Source organism: Ammospiza nelsoni, chromosome 11 (genome assembly GCF_027579445.1).
Source record: "Ammospiza nelsoni isolate bAmmNel1 chromosome 11, bAmmNel1.pri, whole genome shotgun sequence".
Lineage (NCBI taxonomy): Eukaryota > Metazoa > Chordata > Aves > Passeriformes > Passerellidae > Ammospiza > Ammospiza nelsoni.
The window spans coordinates 12,069,710-12,089,559 of NC_080643.1; the positions used below are offsets into that span (position 1 = coordinate 12,069,710).

A 19,850-nucleotide genomic window follows, 5' to 3' on the forward strand; every position below is an offset into this window, starting at 1 on the left:
TCTGCTAAAGACATTAGCAACATCCTCTGTAGGGATAATAGGTCTTTAAATCAATTACAGGGGTTCCTCTGTGCTTTGAGAACATACTGCAACCATTTCCTCCAGTGTCCCTTAAGCCCAGGTCCCCAGCCCAGCTCCTGAGGCCAGCACATGGCGTGTGCCCTGCTGTGTGCAGGCTGTGCCCATCACACAGGGCCAGTTTGTGGGTACCTAGCTGTGACTGCCAGCCTCTAACTGCCACAGGCACCAGTCCCACTGCAGCTCTGCCTCTCAGCAGCATTTGCAGGCAGTGCTGTGACCCCCGGGACAGCTGATCCTCAGAACCAGCCTACCTGAGTCTCCCTGGGCTTTCAGCTCACTGGCTCCCTGCAGAGCACCCACACCTTGTCAAGGCACAGCCACTCCTCAGCTTCACTAAGGAGCCTCAGGGATTCCAGCACCTGAAAAAGTGTATCTTCAGGAAGCCTAAGTGATACACCATGTACACTCAGAGATCTACTAAGCTTTTCACAAGGTAGGTTTTCCAGAAGAGGAATGACTTCACTGGAGGGTTGTAAGAACAGTAACTGAGTGGGGATCTAGACATGGGTAGGAAGATGGAAAAGATAATAAAAAGGGTTTTATTTTTTTGCAAGGGACAGAAACCATTTTCTTCTAGGCTTACCAGGGTGACTGGTTATTAAAAAAAAAAAAAAACAAAAAACAAAAAAAAAAAAAAAAAAAAAACAAACAAAAAAAAAAAAAAAAAAACCAAGCAGCAAGATTCCTTTGTGAGACGAATCTTTGGATTTGAGATATTAAACATTACACTTCAGAGGGTTTTAAACTATTAAATAGTGTTTATTCAACTGGAATTGACACCACTTATGTCAGAACTTCAGGCCACTGTTGCATACATCATCCTGTACTGCATATTGAGCCTCTAGAAAGGATCTCATGAGGTGGAGCTGGCAACTGAAAAAAATAAGTTCAAATCCAGTCCTTTTAGTCTAAGTTTGGCCAAAAAAGAAAAATCACACAGACTTTTAATACTGTAAAGAATAAAAATAATCAAACCAGTGGAGCTCTCAAGAACAAAGTACAGATTAAAATAGCTCTGCCCAACATCTTAATAGGCACCCAGAGAACACTCATGTCTCACATCCAGAAGAGAAAGGCATAACACAAAGCAAGTTTAGGCCAGCAGTATAACAGCAACAGCAACCAACCCAACTTCTCCAAGAGAAACTGAAATCACCCAAGGGGGCTTGAAGGAGAAGTCAAGAATTTCAAAATTAGGAATTCTTAAGGCAGCTGGGGAAAACAGTCAAACTGCGGGTGGCTTATGATCAAATTCCTTAATACTTTCAGTCTGAACACACCTAGGTTTGTGCTGCCTTAAGTGCCATGTCCCAAGCTAGGATATGAGAAGGTAAACACATTACTCTTACATCCAGAAAGAGTTGCAGACAGGTGTTAGTGCACATCCAACCCTTGCTGTGAATGCTGTCTGTGAGCACCAGGAGGGCTCCGCACTGCCGGCACGCTGCTGGGATGGGATTAGCAGTGAGCAAGGATGCAATACAGAACAATGAGAGCTGCCATTCACTGTGGCTGTTTCAGAGCCGTCTGCTCCCGGCCAAGCAGGTCCCCACTCACAGCTGCAGGACTGCAGCACAGATACCGAGCTGAACAGCACGCAGGAATGTTGTGCCCATTATCTGACATCCTTTTGGGGCAGGGGAAGAAAGGAAGGCGTCTGAATGTTCTGCCTTTGTAGAGCAGTAAGTTGCCATGAGTGCTGCTTTGTCCACAGCCAGCGAGCCCCTCGCCAGCCTGGCGGGGGCAGAGCGCCAGCGCCACACTAACCCCAAAACCCCGGCTCACCTCGAGCGCTGGCACAGCCGAGCACCGGCGGCCGGGGCACGGGAGGCACCACGAGGGCTTTCCCCAGTGCTGGAACCCCCGTGCCCCACCTGCAGCTCCCGCCCCATACATGGCAGAGGCACAGCGGGCTCCGGGCCTGCCACAGCACGACACCGCCCACGGCATCAGCGCCAAAACCACCCCACAATGGGCCCTGTGAGCCCGGCCCCTGCACCAGCACAGCACATTCCCCGCTGCTGAGCTCATCCCAACGCCCCTCCGGGGCTGCTACCGGCCCCAGGAGCGGCTGGGACACCGCGGGCCCACGTGGCTGTGCTGGGGACAGACTGCACCGAACCAGCAGGTGACGTTCAGCCCCTTCGATGGCAAAGATCCACGTTTCCAGGAAGGAATGAGTGGCAGCTGGGTGGCAGAGCAGCCAGCCTTCATGCTTCACTATGCAAAGGGAGCCCAAGGCTGCATGGGACAATTGTGCTCCCCATGGGCTCGAGTCAGCAGAGCCCCATCCTCCAGGACAGCACAGCCGGCAAGACTGACTGCATCAGCCTCACAGACAACAGGAGGGTTGGTAAAGCCCCCGGCCAGCACCTGGCAGCCCGGGATGGGGCTGTAGAGAAGGGCTTCAGGACAGCACCCACACAGCCACAGCAGCCCCAGGTTCAGAGGCGGGTGGAGGGAAGCTCCGGGAAGCCATGGGAACAGCACAGCACAAGGGGTCCAAGGGCTAATTAATCATCCAGGACTAATTTGAGAAGGAAAGTCCCTGCAGTGGGGAGTGAACATGCCAGAACTGGATTTCTGCTAAATGATGGAGGGAGGGGGAAGAAGGCATCCTCCTGCCTTTATCACACTCTGCTGAGAAACACTTGGCTCAACTTTTGAAAGTGATGTGACACAAACTACACCTCCCTCCTCCAGTTATGAGACAGGAGAGAAAGGGAATGATCCTACACCCAGTCTGTGCTCCCCAGGAGTCAGTACATGTACTGCCATGGCACAGGAAGGCTTCACCTTCCCATCAGAGCAGACAGCTACACCTGAGTCAGCAACACCACTAGCCAATTCACAGGAAAGTAATTTCCGTTAAAGCAAGACGTTAAAATGTTAGTCAAATGTATTATTGTCTACACCCCACAAAAACACTTCTCTAGGAGTCTGATCAACTCAAGGTTGTTTCGTTCCCACATGCAAATGAAAACAGCACGTCCTCACAACACAACGTATGCACACACAACTAGAAAGCCAAGCCTCTATCAGAAAGGCTGAACTGAAAAATAACAACTGTAGTGCCAGAACAGTGCAAGTGACACAAAGCCACAAACTGTCTCCAAAGCCTAAGAGTGCTGTAACCATCTCTGTAGGATTAAAGTAATCCTAAATCTCAGGTTACTTCAGGTCTCATCAAGGTCAAAAACCTGTCTAGTTCTTGCAAAGACCTCCCAGAGGCTGGCAGAGTCATTAGTGCTGTTCTGCATCTCACATTAATGAATGAATGTTACCAATCTTCAATGCAGGCGATAACAGGAAGGTCCACCCTCAGGCACTGGAGAGAAAATAATTGGAAGACAGGGCTACAAAAAAAAAAAGATGCCTCAGCAAGACCAAAGAAGCAATATAACAATGCAGAGGTTTCCAGGCACCAAAGTGACCTCTGTGCTACTAACAACGTGTTTATTCACACTGGGGGTAGGTCAAGATAGTTATATGAAACAGCATGTAAAATCTTGCAGAGATAAATGAGCTCATTCAGATAGGGCTGTCTAACATCTCCTGTGTAACAGACGCCAGGCACAAAAGCTGCAAGGGTTGGACTTTGTGAAGCCAAAACCAACACATCTGAAATTATCAGAACTGATTACTGTTTGGGGAAATCCTTGGCCACAACATACACCAAGATTCAATTTTTCCATTTGAACCAGAATTGCTACACTGACTGTGATTCACTGTGCACAGGGCTGTTCAAAGGAAATCCCCATTCATGCAGCTCTGCACAGCTCAACCCATCTCCACTCTGGTCTGCAGCACCAAAGCACTGAGGATTGGAGCACATTTTGTGGTTTGGGGTAAGTAACACATCAGAAAGTAACGTACCAGTTACTTTAGCTTTACGAAAGATTTGTGGTTTTTCTCAGTTTTGATCATCTCTGATTCTAAGCACTTAACAGCACTGCTCTATGCAGGCTTGTTTTGAAGCATATAAACCCAGGTACCATCCTACAGATGCTCTGCAAGCCCTCAGCAGCTTAATGACAGAGTTAATCCAGCTATCACTGTCCAACCATGTCCCTGAGAAGCAACAGGCAAGGTAATTAATTTTAACATGCTCTGCTCAGTTTGGCTGGGATAGAATGAATTTTCTTCACAGTAGCTGGAACGGGGCTGGGTTTTGGATTTGTGCTGAAAACTATGCTGATAACACAAGGATGTTTTTGTTACTGCTGAGCAATGCTTACATAGCATCAAGGCATTTTCTGTCTCTCACCCCACCAGTGAGCTGGCTGGGGATGCAGAAGAAATAGGGAGGGGACAGCAGATCCCCAGTGACTCAAGGGATACCCCATACTATATAATATCATGCTCAGCACAAAACCAGAAGAAAGAAGCAGGGGGGACATTTTACGTCACCTGTCTTCCCCAGTAACCATTACACATGATGGATGGCTGAACACCTTCCTGCTCATAGGATGTGGTGAATAAATGCCTTGTTTTGCTTTGCTTATTAAACTGTCTTCATCTCAACACACAAGTTTTCCCACTTTTACTCTTCCAATTCTCTCCCCCATCCCACAGCAGGGAAGTGAGTGAGCAGCTGTGTGGGGCTGAGTTGCTGGCTGGGCTTAAACTATGACATGTGCAACTGTACCTTCAGTGCAGACTGGAACAGGCACTTTGGAATTACCCCCCAAATCTGAATTTCATCAGTTCATTTTGACATTCAGACATAGTACTCACTCAACACAAACACACAGCACCAGAAGTAGCCCAAAACCCAAACACCCCAACACCAGAACTGTCCCACCAGCCACTGCCCTTCAGCACTGCTGCGATGATGTGAAATATCTAAAATGAGCCCTTATCCTGTCTTCAAGCTCCAGCCATCACCACAGCATTGCCATGTGAGTGTCCAGCAGGAGGGGGTGACACACAGGCAGGCTGCTTTCTGCAGCTGCACACTGAGCAAGACATAGTCACTACAAACACATGCACAGCCTGGAAAGTGTTGCTGCTTTTCCATGACCATTATGAAGGTGTCTTCAAGCTTCTGTGCATAAGTCAGCTAGATTTAATTCCCCACGAGCTTTCACATACAGACACCTACCCTCCACCTCCACTGGAAACCATGACTAGTCCTCTCCAAGAAGGAATGGATTGAAAGGAATTTCAATTTCTTCCTGAAAATCCCATTCTTAAGTAAACAATATTGCATGCTGTATCTTGATGGAAAAATGCTCTCCCCTCTTTCTGGGAAACAATGAAGCTCAAACACATTTCTGTATGCTTGTACAACACAGTAAACACACTTCCATGTGCACATCCCACCAGGCTGTCCCCTGCACTGTGTGGATTTGAGCCCTGTGTGTTTAACACCCCACACACGAGAGCGCTGTGTTTATACAGTTGCAGCTACAAGCCGCTAACATAAGGAATCGACGCTTGGCTCCAGGCCCAGATCATTCATCCCACTGTGGCAGCCACTATCAGCCAGGCCTCTTCTGAGAGGAGCTTTCATGGCTGGAACACGGGGCAGAGTCTGCAGAGGCACAGTGTGCACGGGTGGTCTCCAAGCACCTTAAAGAGGAGCAGCTGGGATTAATGGCACAGCTTGAGCACACATTAGCCCCAGCTGTGTGACACCCGCTCATGCAAACCGTACACCCACAGCTCCCACTCCAACTCACTCCCCGCACAGCAAAGCTTGGCTTCAAATGTGTGGGTTTTGCACGGCCACAAATAGTCCACGTCCCCATCTCACCCCAGCTCGCCAGCCCCAGGCCCTAGAACTATCCTCCTGTGCCGTGCCAGGGCTCTGCTCAGGGGCCATCCTGTCACTCTCCTTGCAAAACAGAGGCAGGTCTGCCCATCTGACACCATCAGCCTAACCCAACTTAGCCAGGAGCTGCTCAGCCGTGACAGGCTCCGGCTGCTAACAGTTTCCAAACTGGCCAGTGCTCAGAGATGCTACCTTTCCTCTCCAGAGGCTGGGCTTCAAATCCTCCAACTGAAGGCTTCACACAAGTCTTCCCAAACTTCACAAGCTTGCAGATCTCTCCCAATCTTCAGGGACAGCACTCCATCACACATATGCTGACCAAGAAGGGTGCAGGCAATTACCCAAATCCTCACCAGCTGCATGATCCCATTTTTAATCTGCAGACTCACATTGTTCACATTTGCAAGCCTATTGTATTTCACATTTTTAACACAACACTAAAAATGCAGAGCACTGGCTCTAGAGACAAATTTTCTAGAGCTGGAAGGAATAGTTACAGCAACTTCACAAGCTACATTGCTCTGTCTGACCTCCCATACCTCTTCCAGGTACCTACCAGGTTTGATGCACCATTAGACAACATTGTTTTTAGCAATTCCTCCATTTCACCCTGAAAAATGTTTACGGGTGCACTTTTACCTTCATCCAGCCACAACAAGAGACCCACATGTGTTTATCTTACTCCCAGAGGAAGTCTGGGCTGCTTCTTTCAGCTTCTACATTTGAGCTTAAATGCTGTAGCTATAACCAGGTACCGCTTCAGAAGTCTGAGTTATTTTTCTTACAGGTAGAATAAGAAATATTCTGCAGCTTGTTAAAGCCTATGTTTAAGCAATAAAGCCGGTTAATTTAAATATTTGCACTTCCTCTGCCTTAGGCAGTGCTTTCAACCAATAGCTACAGCACTGTGTGTGAAGCAGCTCATTTTTTCTCTTTGCAAATAAAACCTTTCAAAGTGACATAGTTTTATTCAGTTATTTATCAGAAGAAATATTTCTTTACTCGAATACCAAACTCCAAGCTAGGCTACAAAACCACAGCAAAATTTGAAATGTTGAAGTAGGGCTTTATGCCACTAACTTCAGAGGGCTTCCCTGTTTGAGTCAAGAGTCAATCAGCAGAGCTTTCCACCCAGGAAATCCCAGACATCTCCACTGTTTACAGGGTCTGAACTAGCAGCTCCTCACTCAAGTCTGCTGCTCAGTGCTTTCACAGCAAAGCAAACCTTCTCAATGACACAATCCTCACAGAGTAGCTCCAAACTGCCTCTTCCCAGAAAGCAGCAGATTGGGATATACTGCTGTGAGAATCCCAATGGCAAAGCAGTTAATTCCATGGGACAAGGGTTGTGTAATACCCTTGTCCAGGAGTAGCACATGCTTCTATCCCTGTAGCTGCAGATGTCTGCAAGTCATTAGCATGCTCAGCAATGCTCACTGAGCAGCCACAGATCATCCGGTGTGACAGCACCAAGGGCATGCTGAGCCACCCTGCTGTACAGTGGCTGTGAGCTGAATGCAATCAGTGCTTCTTCACTCCTGTATTTGGAGAGAACCTGGACCACTAGAAGACTCTCTCAGGCTCTTCTATGTCTTTTTGGATGCAAAAAACATAACTGGCCACCTAGGAGCTGCAGGCACTCCTGGGTCACCTGACGGTGGCCTCCCACCAAGTAGACAATTCACTTGGTCACTAGCACCTTGATTGAGCAATCCCTGCTCCTGCTCAGCACCTAGGTTAGGCCAGAGAAGTACTATTAGCTCAGGAGCTGGTTTATCAACATGCAGCAACCTCTGCAAGCTGGGGTCTTCTCCAAAGCAGCTGTATTGGGCTGTGGCAAGTCACCCTCCCTGCTCTGGCCACCCAAGTTCAATGTCAGTGTTCAGTTGTCCAGCACATATGCTGCATCCTCTGTTAAGAGCATCGAACTCACGTAAGTCAGCACTAAACAGCACAGGAACACATGATCACAAAGTACCGAGAGCGTTAAGGTGGCACCACCATAGAGGGTCCTCCAGTCCTGGTTCCAAAACCTCCATGTCTTAGTTGTGACTTCTGACAGCAGCAGTGCCCAGTGCTGGTGAGCTCCAGCTGTGGCACCAGAAGTCACTGCCCTTTAAGCATCATTACAAATTTTCCTGGCAGTCACCAGCCTAAATTTTCTCCTTCTTCATAGCTGCATTTTTACTACATGCCCAAAAGAGTTACCAAAAGCAATAATCCCCAGAGACAAGTAAAGCTGTTTCTATTTGACTTTTAATTAGATCATTGATCTTGTTCTAGCGGTTACATGAGCTATAGGATATTTGCATGCAACCACACTGGTAATCAACAGCCGGAACAAAACTGAAATAACATGATAAAGTACCATTTGTGGGAACACTTGGGATGGTATAGTCTGCTCAGACATTAGCTTGTCCCCCACAAAGGAATTTGGTAACAAGCCATGTCTGGGGAAGTAACAACTGCCCAGAGAGCCACTGCAACTAGAGTGACATAAGCAAACAGCAGCCCTTCAGGAAGATCCAGGTGCTGAAGGAGGCTCAAAGATGCCTGGACTTCAGATTACTAGGGAGACCAACAAGCAGCATTACTTCTAGTTTTGCAGAGAAACTCTACAGAAATTCACTGTCTAGCTGTGATGGTGAGGCAACATATGATACCTTGCACCATCAAGATGACAGTTAGACATCAATTTGGTTTAGCAAGCCAGCATTTCCTGTTCTGTAGCAAGGATCAAAAGCAGAGAGATAAATCCAAGATGTGTGTCTCACACCATAAGAGACACAAGGTGTATTTATTATACTGTCAGTTCCCAGTGTGGAAGATGTGTCAAAGACAAATGCAGGACCCTGCATATATACCCCAGCTCAGGCTCTTTGCTCCTGCAGTCTGAGACTAGGGAAACCTGCTCCTATCACTCACCTTATAACAAAGGGAGGATCTGTGCAAAGCTGAAGCTCACCTCCAAGATGTACCCAGCAGTGTTTTAGCACAGAGATTTAAACTAGTTCCAAGACCTGGCTTGCCAGTATTTGCCTATGGAAAGTCCACTAAAACTGCTGCACCTACTACTGCAAGGTTGTTGTGAGAAAAGGGAATGCAAAACAGTTAATTACACCAATTAAAGGAAACACAGATAGAGCAAGTCAGTATCTAGCCGAGGGGAACAGCATTTCCTCTTCTGTGTTTGAATAACCTTCAAATGCACATATCATGAGTGTTTGCCTTCTGCTGCAGGGCCCCAGAGCAGACACAACATACTGTACATAACATAGCTCACCACTTGCTCATTTTGGGCCCACCAACTACGACAGTGCATTTTATGTAGGCTCAGAAATGCAGAATACATTATCTCCTTACGAGAGAGGCCACAGACTAATCAAAACCAGTAAGCAGCTACAAGCACACAAGGTAGTCTGAAATTGCTGTGGGCTGGGAGGTGCAGAGACCAGCCACCAGCTTCCTACCCCCAGGTCAGGCTGGGGTGGCCCCCAGGGCCAGACCTGCTCACAGCACCAATGCAAAAGACAGGAGTCGGCGTTTCAGAGCAGCATTTAATAGCTCAGCCCAAAGCTCATCACACAAGTTTCAGCACAAAAAGTGTGTGGAAGCACATCAGCTGTGTGTGGACTAGCAGTTGCTCTGCAGCAGAGCAGGCATGCAGAGGGCTGTGGCCAGTGTTGCAAATGCCTGCGCCCCACCCAGGCAAGCAGGATGCAGCAAGAGCCACCCCAGCAGCATGGGGAGAGCAGAGGGAGGCTGACAGCCAGCCTCTGCTCAGCACAGCACCCACTCCATGCCAGAACCAACCACAGCAATGTGACAGTGGGATGTGCTGCAACAGCCATTGCCCAACCTGCCCCCTCAGCAGGGCAGTCTGTGCCCACCTCGCCCTCAGAGGAGCCATCATTTGGGAACGGTGCTGCCACGCAGCCTGGCCAGCTCATGCCACAGTAATTCAATGCTCTGACAAATAAACGCGTCATGATTTACAGCATGGCCTGAAGCGAGGGAGAAGGAGCCACAGCCCATGATGTCAGTGCAGCCCACAGCCATTTTTGTGCTGTTACTGGGTAATGCTGCCAGGAGAGCTCATGCAACCTGCTGCTGCTGTTAGATGAAAACAGCTTGTCCCTGTGCATAGCCAGGGAAGGCCACAGCCTGAATGGTCAAAGCTCTGCCACTACCAACTCACCAGCCTGATCAGTAAAACTTGCTATATTTCAGTGACCCAGACAAATTAACTCTGAAGTATCTGCTGAATTTATGCTTTAAAGTAAGAGATTGCCTTCTGTATTTACTGGTTCCTTCCCATTAGTTTAGTTGTCTATTTCTCCAGGTTGTAAGGAACAGCAAAGGGCCATCACCTCACTCAGAGGAAGCATCCCACTGGTAACTAGACAGTGCAGCTGCTTGTGTGGCCGCTCTTCTCAGACACTTTAGAGAGACACGGCTGTTTTCTTTCAAGGGCAATATCAGCAGGAGGTTCAAAGAACTTCAGCCCATCACACCAGGGGAGACAGGATTCAGCTCCTCCACCCTCTGCTCACTCCCAGGCAGCCCAGTGCAGTGTCTGCTGCCTTACTCACCACAAGGGAGGATGTGCCAGGCAACTCTTGCTTCCCCAGGAACTTGGGCAAAATTTCATTTGGCTGCTGTTTGAAGTGACCTAGCTTGTATTCACTGACATGAAAAATCCAGTTTATTTTTGCAGTGGCTGTATCCCAGTTACCATGTACAAGAACAGTAGGAACTAGACATAGCATACTTCTCACTATGGATGTTAGACTTCAACTGCTTGCAGCAGAATAGTGCTTACACAAGGACTTGCAATCCATTAGGTGAACCCAAAGCCCACCACAGCAGATCCAATCCTCACTGTGATGTACCAGATATTATGTAGGCATCTTCAAAATTCAAGGTTAGCTGCAGGAGACAGAGAGCCAAGGGGGGCTGACAGACAGGTTAGAGACCACATCAGAGCCCAGAAAACCATCTGGTTAAGATACAGCATACACTTACTGCAAGGCTTTTGAGTACAGAACCGGGATTTATCTCCTAATGATGACCTAGAAGAAAGTCCTCCCTAATAGATTACAGAGCATGAGTTCTTCCTTAGGAGGAACACAAACAAGCAGGAGTGCAACTACACAAACTTTTGCCTTGTGGGGAAAGAAAATCTTTCACCAAGTCCCCAGAAGCAGAACCTAGGGGGAAAAACTCACTGGAGTTTCATGGCACAAATCCAAATAAACAGGCAGAGCTTGCTGAGCCCATTGCACAGAACCTCAGATCTCAGTTGACTCAACTCTGAACCCGAGGTCAAGTTCCCAGGAAGAGCAAGGGGAGCTCTACTCACCCCACCCAGTGGGGGGGTTGCAGGAGGGTCGGGTGAGTATCCACGCTTACCACGCACACAGGCAGAGACAAGTGCAGCTATCGAGAAAAGATACACAAGCAGCTAGTACAAGTTTCACAGACACAGCATCTTCATGAAACTGCTACTCTATTTCCTCCAAACATCACCTACACACACATACTGTTCCCCCACCACTTTTGACCATCAGCAGGAATTCAGCCTGCAGCAAGCTAAGCAATGCCATACAGTGAAAGCTGTACCACACTGCTCAGATCTCCTAACAAGGGTGGGTGCCTTCCCCTCGTCTTTTCTACATATATTTTGGGGTTGAGTCTTGCCACAGCAGCTAACATCCAGCTACACAGCACTTCCTCTGGCAGAGACACACTTGGTATATCCAGTTCCGTTTTTCTTGCCACATCCAAGCTGATTGCAGCTACCCACCCCATCTACTTCCACCCACCATCACTACCATGGTGCACTCCTCCTCCCCATGGCTGGTACTCTAGAACAGGACCCACAGTACTACCAGAGGACACAAAAAAAAGCAAGAAAACCCCACAGGCACCTGCAGTTTGTCTACAGAAAGCCTGGCTACATCACCAACAGCCAGAGTCATGCTCAATGCTTTGTAAGCAAGAGCCACTGTGACAGGCCCTTCAGGCACACTGGTACCACACCAGACAGAGCCAAACACCAATTCACTGAGCTCTGTGTCTTTTACTGTAATGACTTATGACTCAGGTGACATATTCATGAGCTCTCTATCATGCCAGGCAATCAGGGAAGACAGGGCCACTTGGTGCTGGTGGCAGGGACCTGGTAAGCACCACAGTACAGCAGAGGTTTGCTCACTCCAGCATAACCAGCAAAACACTTTCGCTCTGGTGTGCTTGCTAAACGTGGATTAGTGGTCTAAACTTAGCAGACCCTTGTTCAGGGCCCAAACTAGCTGCTCATCAAAGTCTTTTTCTGAGCAGCAGAGAGAAAACAGAATTCTTCTGCAGCCTGGGGGATTCAGAGACCATTGTTTTACTTCCCATTGCTTGGAGCAGACACAGAACAATGCTGGCAACATCGCAGCATGACCACACACAAGGCTAACCACATTCTTAGGTTACAGTTGTAGGCTAGAAAAGAGTTATCCTAACCCACTTAGATTTAAACATCCTCATGTAAGTCAATACAGGACGTGGCATTAGAATATGGAGCAGTTGAGTTCAGTCCATCCTGAATAGCTGGCATAGCCTTCAGTGCCTTAAATGAAAAGCTGTTTAGCACATTAGTCTAGCTGGCCCTAAGTAATTTTACTGAAGTTTGATCACTTTACAAGTTTCCGCTCATATGTAAAAGAACGCAAGAACAGTCTGTGGAAGCTACCTTAAAGTCTCCTGTAACTTGGAACTCATAGTTCAGGCAAAGGCACTTTTTTATTACACCAGCAGTCCAGCCACTGAAACAGAAGGTCCTGAGGAGACCAAGTACCTTCCAAAGCTGAAGCCACCTCCAGCAAAGAGGACTGCACATCTATCAAAAATTATTTTCAAAGGGAAGGAGTGTCATATTTCCAAGAAGCAGAAATCTGCTTCCAAGTCACACTGGATATTTTCCAGAAAGCAGCATCCAGGGAAGTCACAGATAAGTGGCAGACAAAATGCAAGCGTATTTTGACTAACTCTTTAGGATGTGTTAATAGAACATTGAGTGAGATAAAAGAGCCTTAAGTGTACACAGGCTGAAAACACATTTTCTTTTTTCAGTTTTCAAGGACCTACCTCTAAGCATTACAGGACAACACATTTACTGTTTTACAAGAGACTAGTTTTCCCTCTAGAAATGTACAGTTTGTTTTGTCACTCTTTAATGTACCAGAAGCATGGGAAGAAAGTAGGTTTTCAGCTGTTTTCCTAAAATGAGATTACTATAAGGTCCTCAGACTCACAGGTCTTTCATCTTAAGCACACTATAGACCACAGTGTGTGCATCAAGTACTTGATCATTAACCAAAATCCCACCCAACGCACAGATTATGTTTGGTGAGTACTCCTGCAGCTGGGATATGTCACAACCAAACTCACCATGAGGCAAGTACCAACTGACCATGATTATAACCCCATCCTCTCCTCACCCATCTCCTTCCTGGCATAGCTGAACTCCCTGCAGGCACTGCAGCAGGACACAGGATCACCACAGAGACAAATCTGTAAACAAATCACACAACAGTAGCCATGGCCAGCAGTGGATCCTACTGCCATGGCACAGACATGCCACTGCCCATCCACTGACTTCCACTGCCACTTCACATCCTGCCATTGTGAGGCAAGCCAGGTCAGCTCACTTACCCGGTGAAATTGCAACCTGGCAGAGAAACCACATTTTTCAGTTTACTCAATCTGACTGTAGCAGCCCAAGACAGCAGTTTTACTCAACAAGGCAGCTTGGCACCCATCCTCCCTCCACCAGTGACACAACGCTGCTGGATGAGCAGTGGCCATGAGAACACTGCAAACAGATACTGAGCAGCAGAGTTTGCACCTAGGACCTGCTGGCTGCAAGCCTGGGTGCATCTTGGCAGGTCTCACCCCAAAACCATTTGCCAGGCTTCAGGCATCCAACTCCTCTGCTTCTAAGCTATATGAGTTGACTCCTGTTACCAGGAGTTTCTAGGGACAAGCTCAATGCCAAATTAGCTTCAACTCCCCTCCCTTCTCTGCTAAGCAATCTGTAGAGTCAATCTGCCCCTTCACCAAGAGAAAGCCCTTGTGCTCTACATTCCTGGCATCCTACTCCCAATGCCTGTCATGCAGCATGCCACTCAGCACCCAGGAATTTGCAATTATCTCAGTCTAGCAGACACTGAAAAAGGCTAGACTTAACACTTGTTAACACTTGAGCAGCACAGCAGCCGCCTCACTTTGAGAAGAAGGCTCTGTGAAGTCACCTCCTCCCACAGCAACTTTTTCAGAGCATTCACTCCCATCTTTGCTGGACGGCACAAAGCACCTATGTGCTTCATGGTCTTTTTTACAGTTGATCAGACATGCAGCCAATTTTGCATTGAAGTGGAGACACTTCATGCCTAGAAGAAAAGCTTCCTGAAACTAGCAAAAGGCTCTGAGCAGAGACTAAACCAAGGGTAACAGCAGCAGGAGAGGTAGGGCTTCTAATGTGCATCCAGAAAGGGCTGTGGTCAAACACTGTGCATAGGCAGACTTATTTAAAATAGACAAACACTGAATGCCAAAACCTTGCTACTGAAAAGGTTTTTAAATGTGGTTGTAGTACAGCAGCAGTAGCTGAGCCATAACACATGGCTTCCAAAATGTTCCTGGAAGTTAAATAATAACTGGAACAGGCACTGCATCCACTTAGCAGAGGTCTGATGGCATTATTAATGCCAGAAATCCAGCAGGCGCAGCTGTCAGGTTTCCCCAGTTGATCTGGCTCAGAGTTGGCCCTAAACACCCCAGGCCCTAAAGACCAACCTGGTCATAAAAGTTCTCCACCTAGAGCCTTTACTAGTTGGTTTTTTTTTCACTTCAGCTCCAGGGTCTGAAATGGCCCTGGTTTAGTTCAACAACACAAAAGAGACTAAACAGTAGAAAAAAAAAAGAAAGTCTCAAGTTCTTCAGAACCTGCAGGGAAAAACACACCAGGGACAGGTAGGTAGTGATCCCAGTGGACACTGCATCTGCAGGACAGATGCCAAGGGCTTTGGCCCTTCAACCCAGCAGAGCACTGCAAGGCTCACTCAATGTCTTTTTTGGGAAGGCCATTCAGAATGTTTTTTCAGGACAGGCTCAGTTTATCCAGGACTGTACAGTAGGGCTCCTGTGCTACTCCTTGGCTCCAGCTCAGGTGGCAGAGCACTGATGGAGCTGTACACTCCTTCATGCACAGGCTGGGATATGGCAAAAGCATTAGCAGTTGTAGTCATTCCATTCTCTCAAAGCTTCACGTTTTCTCATGGTTTGGGTTTTTTAAATTTTATTTGGTTTTTTAATAACCAACACAAAGCAAGTAAGCTGTAAAACAAATAGACATGTCTTAAACGATTACAGACACCCTGCAGTTCAGCCTAACCACGTAAAGGAGCTGTGCTGCAGCAGCAGTATTTCTAGAGCGGAAGTCACTGAAAGCCAGACCTGACTGGAGCAGCCTTGATCTCCCAAGCCCATCACCCTCGGGAAGTTCCACAGACAAAGAGGAAGGCAGCTGGAGCAACAACATTTTTCTAGGGAAAACAATACAATAGGAGGGGAATGCTGGCCTGGTGTTGGAGCTAGTCAACACAACAACCTGCCAGAAAGGTGAGCTCTGATGTTAGCAAAAGCTCAGCCCAGGAATCAGCAGCTGCAATTCGAACCCCACTGAGTGCAAAGGGACTCCATCTCTAAGTAAATAATTAGCACCAGCTTCATTCCCAGCTGCAAGTTAGCTGTTCTGCCCAGGGAGGACAATCAGCCAGTTGGGACCAACAGTCCTCACTTCTTGTCCAAAGCTGCTTTTACACACTAGCAGAGGGGAAGAAGAGGGTACCCAGCTACAGGTTTCCAGAGGGCCAGGTCTCCCCCAAACTGGAGAAGTTTCTATTTTCTTGCTATTGTAGCTAAAGCCTTTGAAGGGAAACAGCTTTTACCTTGGCCAAGCATTTTAGACAACTGAGGAGAGCTACACTCTACAAATTCAGCTGTGCAATTCATCGAGGCCAGAATCATCAGGAAGCAGTAGTTAAAGTTATCTGGCAAAGAGCTAGAAAAGGCATTCACATTCCTTCCCAGAGATCTCTCAGGCATTCAAATTGCTGCTTTACAGACTACGTTATGGCCACACCTGAGCTATTCCCCAAACGGTCACCGAATGCATTCCTGAGGGATCATCCGCAATCCGACGTGCATGCCAGCAGCCTCCGTCTCCAAACTACCAGCTATCAACCAGCTCCACGCCCCGGTACGGCACAGGCAGGCAAATCTCAAGCCAGCTAAAAGCACCCATTGCCTGGGCTTAGCAGGGTTGCCTGGACATTTCCTGCCCTAAGCCATCGCAGCAGAAAGATTGAGAAAGTGCAATCCTGTTCAAAAGCTGCAACTGTGCTTAGGCATCAATAACTACTCTGAACACTGGCATCATCTACTGGGCTGTGGTGAGCAAAGTCTCCCCACTCTCCTATCCTACCTACGGCTGCAGCTATTTCTGCACAGCCGTGAGAGCCTGGCTCCAGCACGGTGCCGGAGCCCAGGTACGCCCAGCTAGAGCAGCATTGTCCCGCCGCACACCCCGCCGGGCTGCGGGAGGGGTCAGTGCCTGGAGGAACTGCCTGCACAGGGAGAGAACTCGCTCCGGCACCAGGTTTCTTCAGGAAAGACCTGAAAGCAAAGCTTCACCTATGAAGCAGTGATCGTGAGGCACGCTGAGGACAGGAGCTCGCTGCCAGCCCCGACAGCCGGGCTGTGGGGCAGCCCCACGGCACACCCAGCTCTGTAAAAACAGAAACAGCAGAAGCCCCTCAGCTTCCAAGCCCGCAGCCCCCACTGCCCTGAGCTCCGTCATAGCTCCGCCAGGCAAAGGTCCAGCGCAGGAAAACACACAATTAAAAGAGAAAACAACAAAACGGCCCGCCGGAGACGCACTCACCGATGGAGACCAGCTTGATGCTCTCCCGCTCCAGGAACTCGAGGGCCACCGAGACGTTCTCCAGCTGCATCTGGCGGAAGGTGGGCCGCTGGTGGTACTTGCGGTACATGCGCTTCTGGCTGAGCACCTCCAGCAGCGCGATCAGCCGCAGCCCGTCGCTCAGGTCATGCTGCAGGTTGCCGATGCGCTTGTTGACGCAGCGCAGGTGCTCGTTACACCAGCGGGTGAAGGTGTTCTGCTGGATGCGCTTCCAAGGCGCGTCCTCCGCCAGGTCCTTCTCGGTGGCGGGCATCTCGCCGTCGGGATCGGCCGCTCTCCGCGCGCCCTGACCCCGCGCCTGCGTGCTCATGGCCGGCCCCGCTCCGCCTCCTCGATCCGCTGCGCTCCGCCCGCGCCCCGCCCGGCCGCCTGCGGGGAGGGAGGGAAAGGAGGGAGGGAGGGAGAGAGTGAAGAGCGCCGCGCTCAGCAGAGGCCCCTCTCCTTTTTCTGGTCTCGATGCCGCCTCCCCCGCTACCCAACCCAACGGTTCTGCGCGGCCCCGCGCCGCCGCCCGGCCTTTATCCACGGGGAGCGGCACGCCCTCCGCCCCATCAACCCCGCGCCCCGCCGCACCGGCCCGCGGGGGCCGGCCTGGGAATGGGATGGGATGGGCGCGGCTCTGTTCAGCTCGGCTCGGCTCGGCTCGGCTCTGCTCTCCTCGCCTGTCCTGGCTTGGTTTGGCCTGGCCTGGCCTGGCCTGGCAGAGCCCTTGATGGACCGGGATCACCCTGGGCCGACACTCACCTAGCCGAGGTGCCGGGCGGGGCTGGGCGCGGCCCCCAGGCACGGGCAGGAGCGCAGCTGGCCTGGCGCTAGTGCCCGCTGCGGGTGCAGCCCCCTCACCCCACAGACAAATGAAACCCGCAATGGAACAGGAGCGCAGCCCCCCACCCACCCGCACACCCCCAGCACAGCCGCGCTCAGTCAGGCCGCCCGCCGTGTGACGGCCGTGGGTGGGTGCAGCCAGGGGTGGGTGACACCTCTGGCCGGGCCTGCAGAGCTGTGCAGGGCGGCCGGCAGAGCCGGGGCTCGGGGTTGGGGGGGTTCGGTTCTGCACAGCCCGCGCCGGGAGAGGCTGAGGGTCCTCCCACGGGGTGCGATGTGGCAACGGGACGGCAACCTCTGTACCGACACACACGATTTTATCGGCCATTTGAAAATAACAGAAACCTCTAAAAGCAGTCAATTACGGTTCGAATTCTTGAAGAGGGTCCTTGCTTTTTCCCCCACTTTTGTGACTGATTTCCTGGCGGGCCACACCCTGCTGACATAGGAGACTGTGACTTGCCGCTGACTCATTTGATGACAGCAGAGTCAATAGAATTACTCCAGCTGCCTTGCTGCAAACTTAATTTTTGGTGGTCGCTGAGACATCTTATGACACTTACTGGGTCCCTGGAAGCTGCGGTGAGGTGTCCCTGTGTGTCCCTATCCCGAGGGAAGCCTGTGCCCACCCGCTCACCCAGCACGCACTTACAGTCTTGGCTTTGCTACCAGGATCTGCTCCACTGATCCAAGCGAAGTGTGTCCCTGTCTACCTATTTACATCAAGGCTGCCACGCTGAAAGGTGCAGATGTCTGTCAGGGAAAACAAATCCATTAAAATACAGTCAATAAAGTCTTATTTAATTAAATTATTATAGTCATTCTCAGCTAGAAAATCAGAATGCAGATGTCAAATTATTTTCTTTCAAGGGTGTTATTCTAATACCTCCACTAAACCATCACACCATGGTTTCTCTCCAGTGACTTAATAGATCTTTCCCCCAGAATAATTTATATTAGTTGCATTTTTGACAATAAAGAATGAAGCAAATACAAAGGTGAGGTAATGTGGGAGTTATGTCTAAACTTCCATTGTTCCCTAATCAGCATTGCCTCCTGTTTTAAAGCTATCAAAGAAATCAGAGATGAGATTTAGCATACTGAAATGTTGAAGTGTATCTCATGGCACAGCAGCCACTGCCCTTTCCTCAAATTACTGAGCCAAGCAGCAGGAAGTTGCTTCTATTATTCAAATAAAAACTGACATTAAGTGAGAACTTTTATTTACAGTGCAAAACCATTGACATGGCATGGAGATGCTGTAGCCAGGGTAGGCAGTGCCTCTGTGAGCAGCTCTGCTGTCAGCACAGGCTTGTCCAGCCCAGGGGAGAGCAGCCTGGAAATATGGAGCTGAGCCTTTTCTCAAGGACCTTTCTCCCATCATCCTATACTTCATCTTTTAATAGATACTAATTGCTTATTGACTTTGGCCTGGGCTGGGACTCCTTAGCAACCGTTCCACATCCGGATTAGCTGATTGCTTATAACATTTTAATTTCCTTTCCTTTTCACTGCCACACCTAGTAATGCACACTCTTCAGTATCATTTTGTGCCCGTGCCATGCTGCAAGTTGAAGCTTCAGCCATTGTTAGGCAGTGAATAGGAATTACACAGGAAAAAGACAGAATTAGCACTAGGACCTCAATTTTTAACTTACATATTTCACTAAAATTTTCAATAAAAGTAATTTTTTCCATAAACCCAGCAAAAAAAAATTTCATCCCAATGATATACTGTGCAATGACATGCTCTGCACACATAAGGACAGTGGTTTCTTTGAGTGGTTTTCCACCACTCCATCCATCCATCCATCCATCCATCCATCCATCCATCCATCCATCCATCCATCCATCCATCCATCCATCCATCCTACCAGAAGCATGGAGGCACAAAACCAGATGTGAAGTGCTCAACAAAGCTCTGACACAGACAGGCAAGCCCAGCTCAGCCCATCAGACTCAGGACAAGGGCAGTGGCACAGTCGAGGCTGTTGCTGTTGGGACCATGCCGGGTTGGTGGGGTGCTGGTGGTCTGGATGCAGCAGCCCATGTCACAGCTGCCCTTCCCAGCACATCACAGGGTTTTGATCAGAATTCAGCCTTTTGCATCCTGACTGCTTTCATGATTATTGC

The 19,850-nt window shown here is 49.1% G+C and overlaps 1 protein-coding gene across 3 annotated transcripts in view; it reads right to left on the reverse strand.

Moving 5' to 3' along the window:
* FLNB (filamin B) overlaps positions 1-18,420 on the reverse strand; it is a 72,121-nt gene extending 53,701 nt beyond the window's left edge. Inside the window, exons 1-2 of one of the 3 annotated variants that reach the window (XM_059480401.1) lie at positions 18,370-18,420; positions 16,854-17,261 (exon numbers count right to left, since the gene is read on the reverse strand). In XM_059480401.1, the coding sequence (XP_059336384.1) occupies positions 16,854-17,202 (349 nt within the window). In that variant the 5' untranslated portion in view covers positions 17,203-17,261; positions 18,370-18,420. The remainder of the gene's footprint in view (positions 1-16,853; positions 17,262-18,369) is intronic. The other 2 variants (XM_059480399.1, XM_059480400.1) reach the window with 2 other exon arrangements.
* Between the last annotated feature and the right edge of the window lie 1,430 nt (positions 18,421-19,850).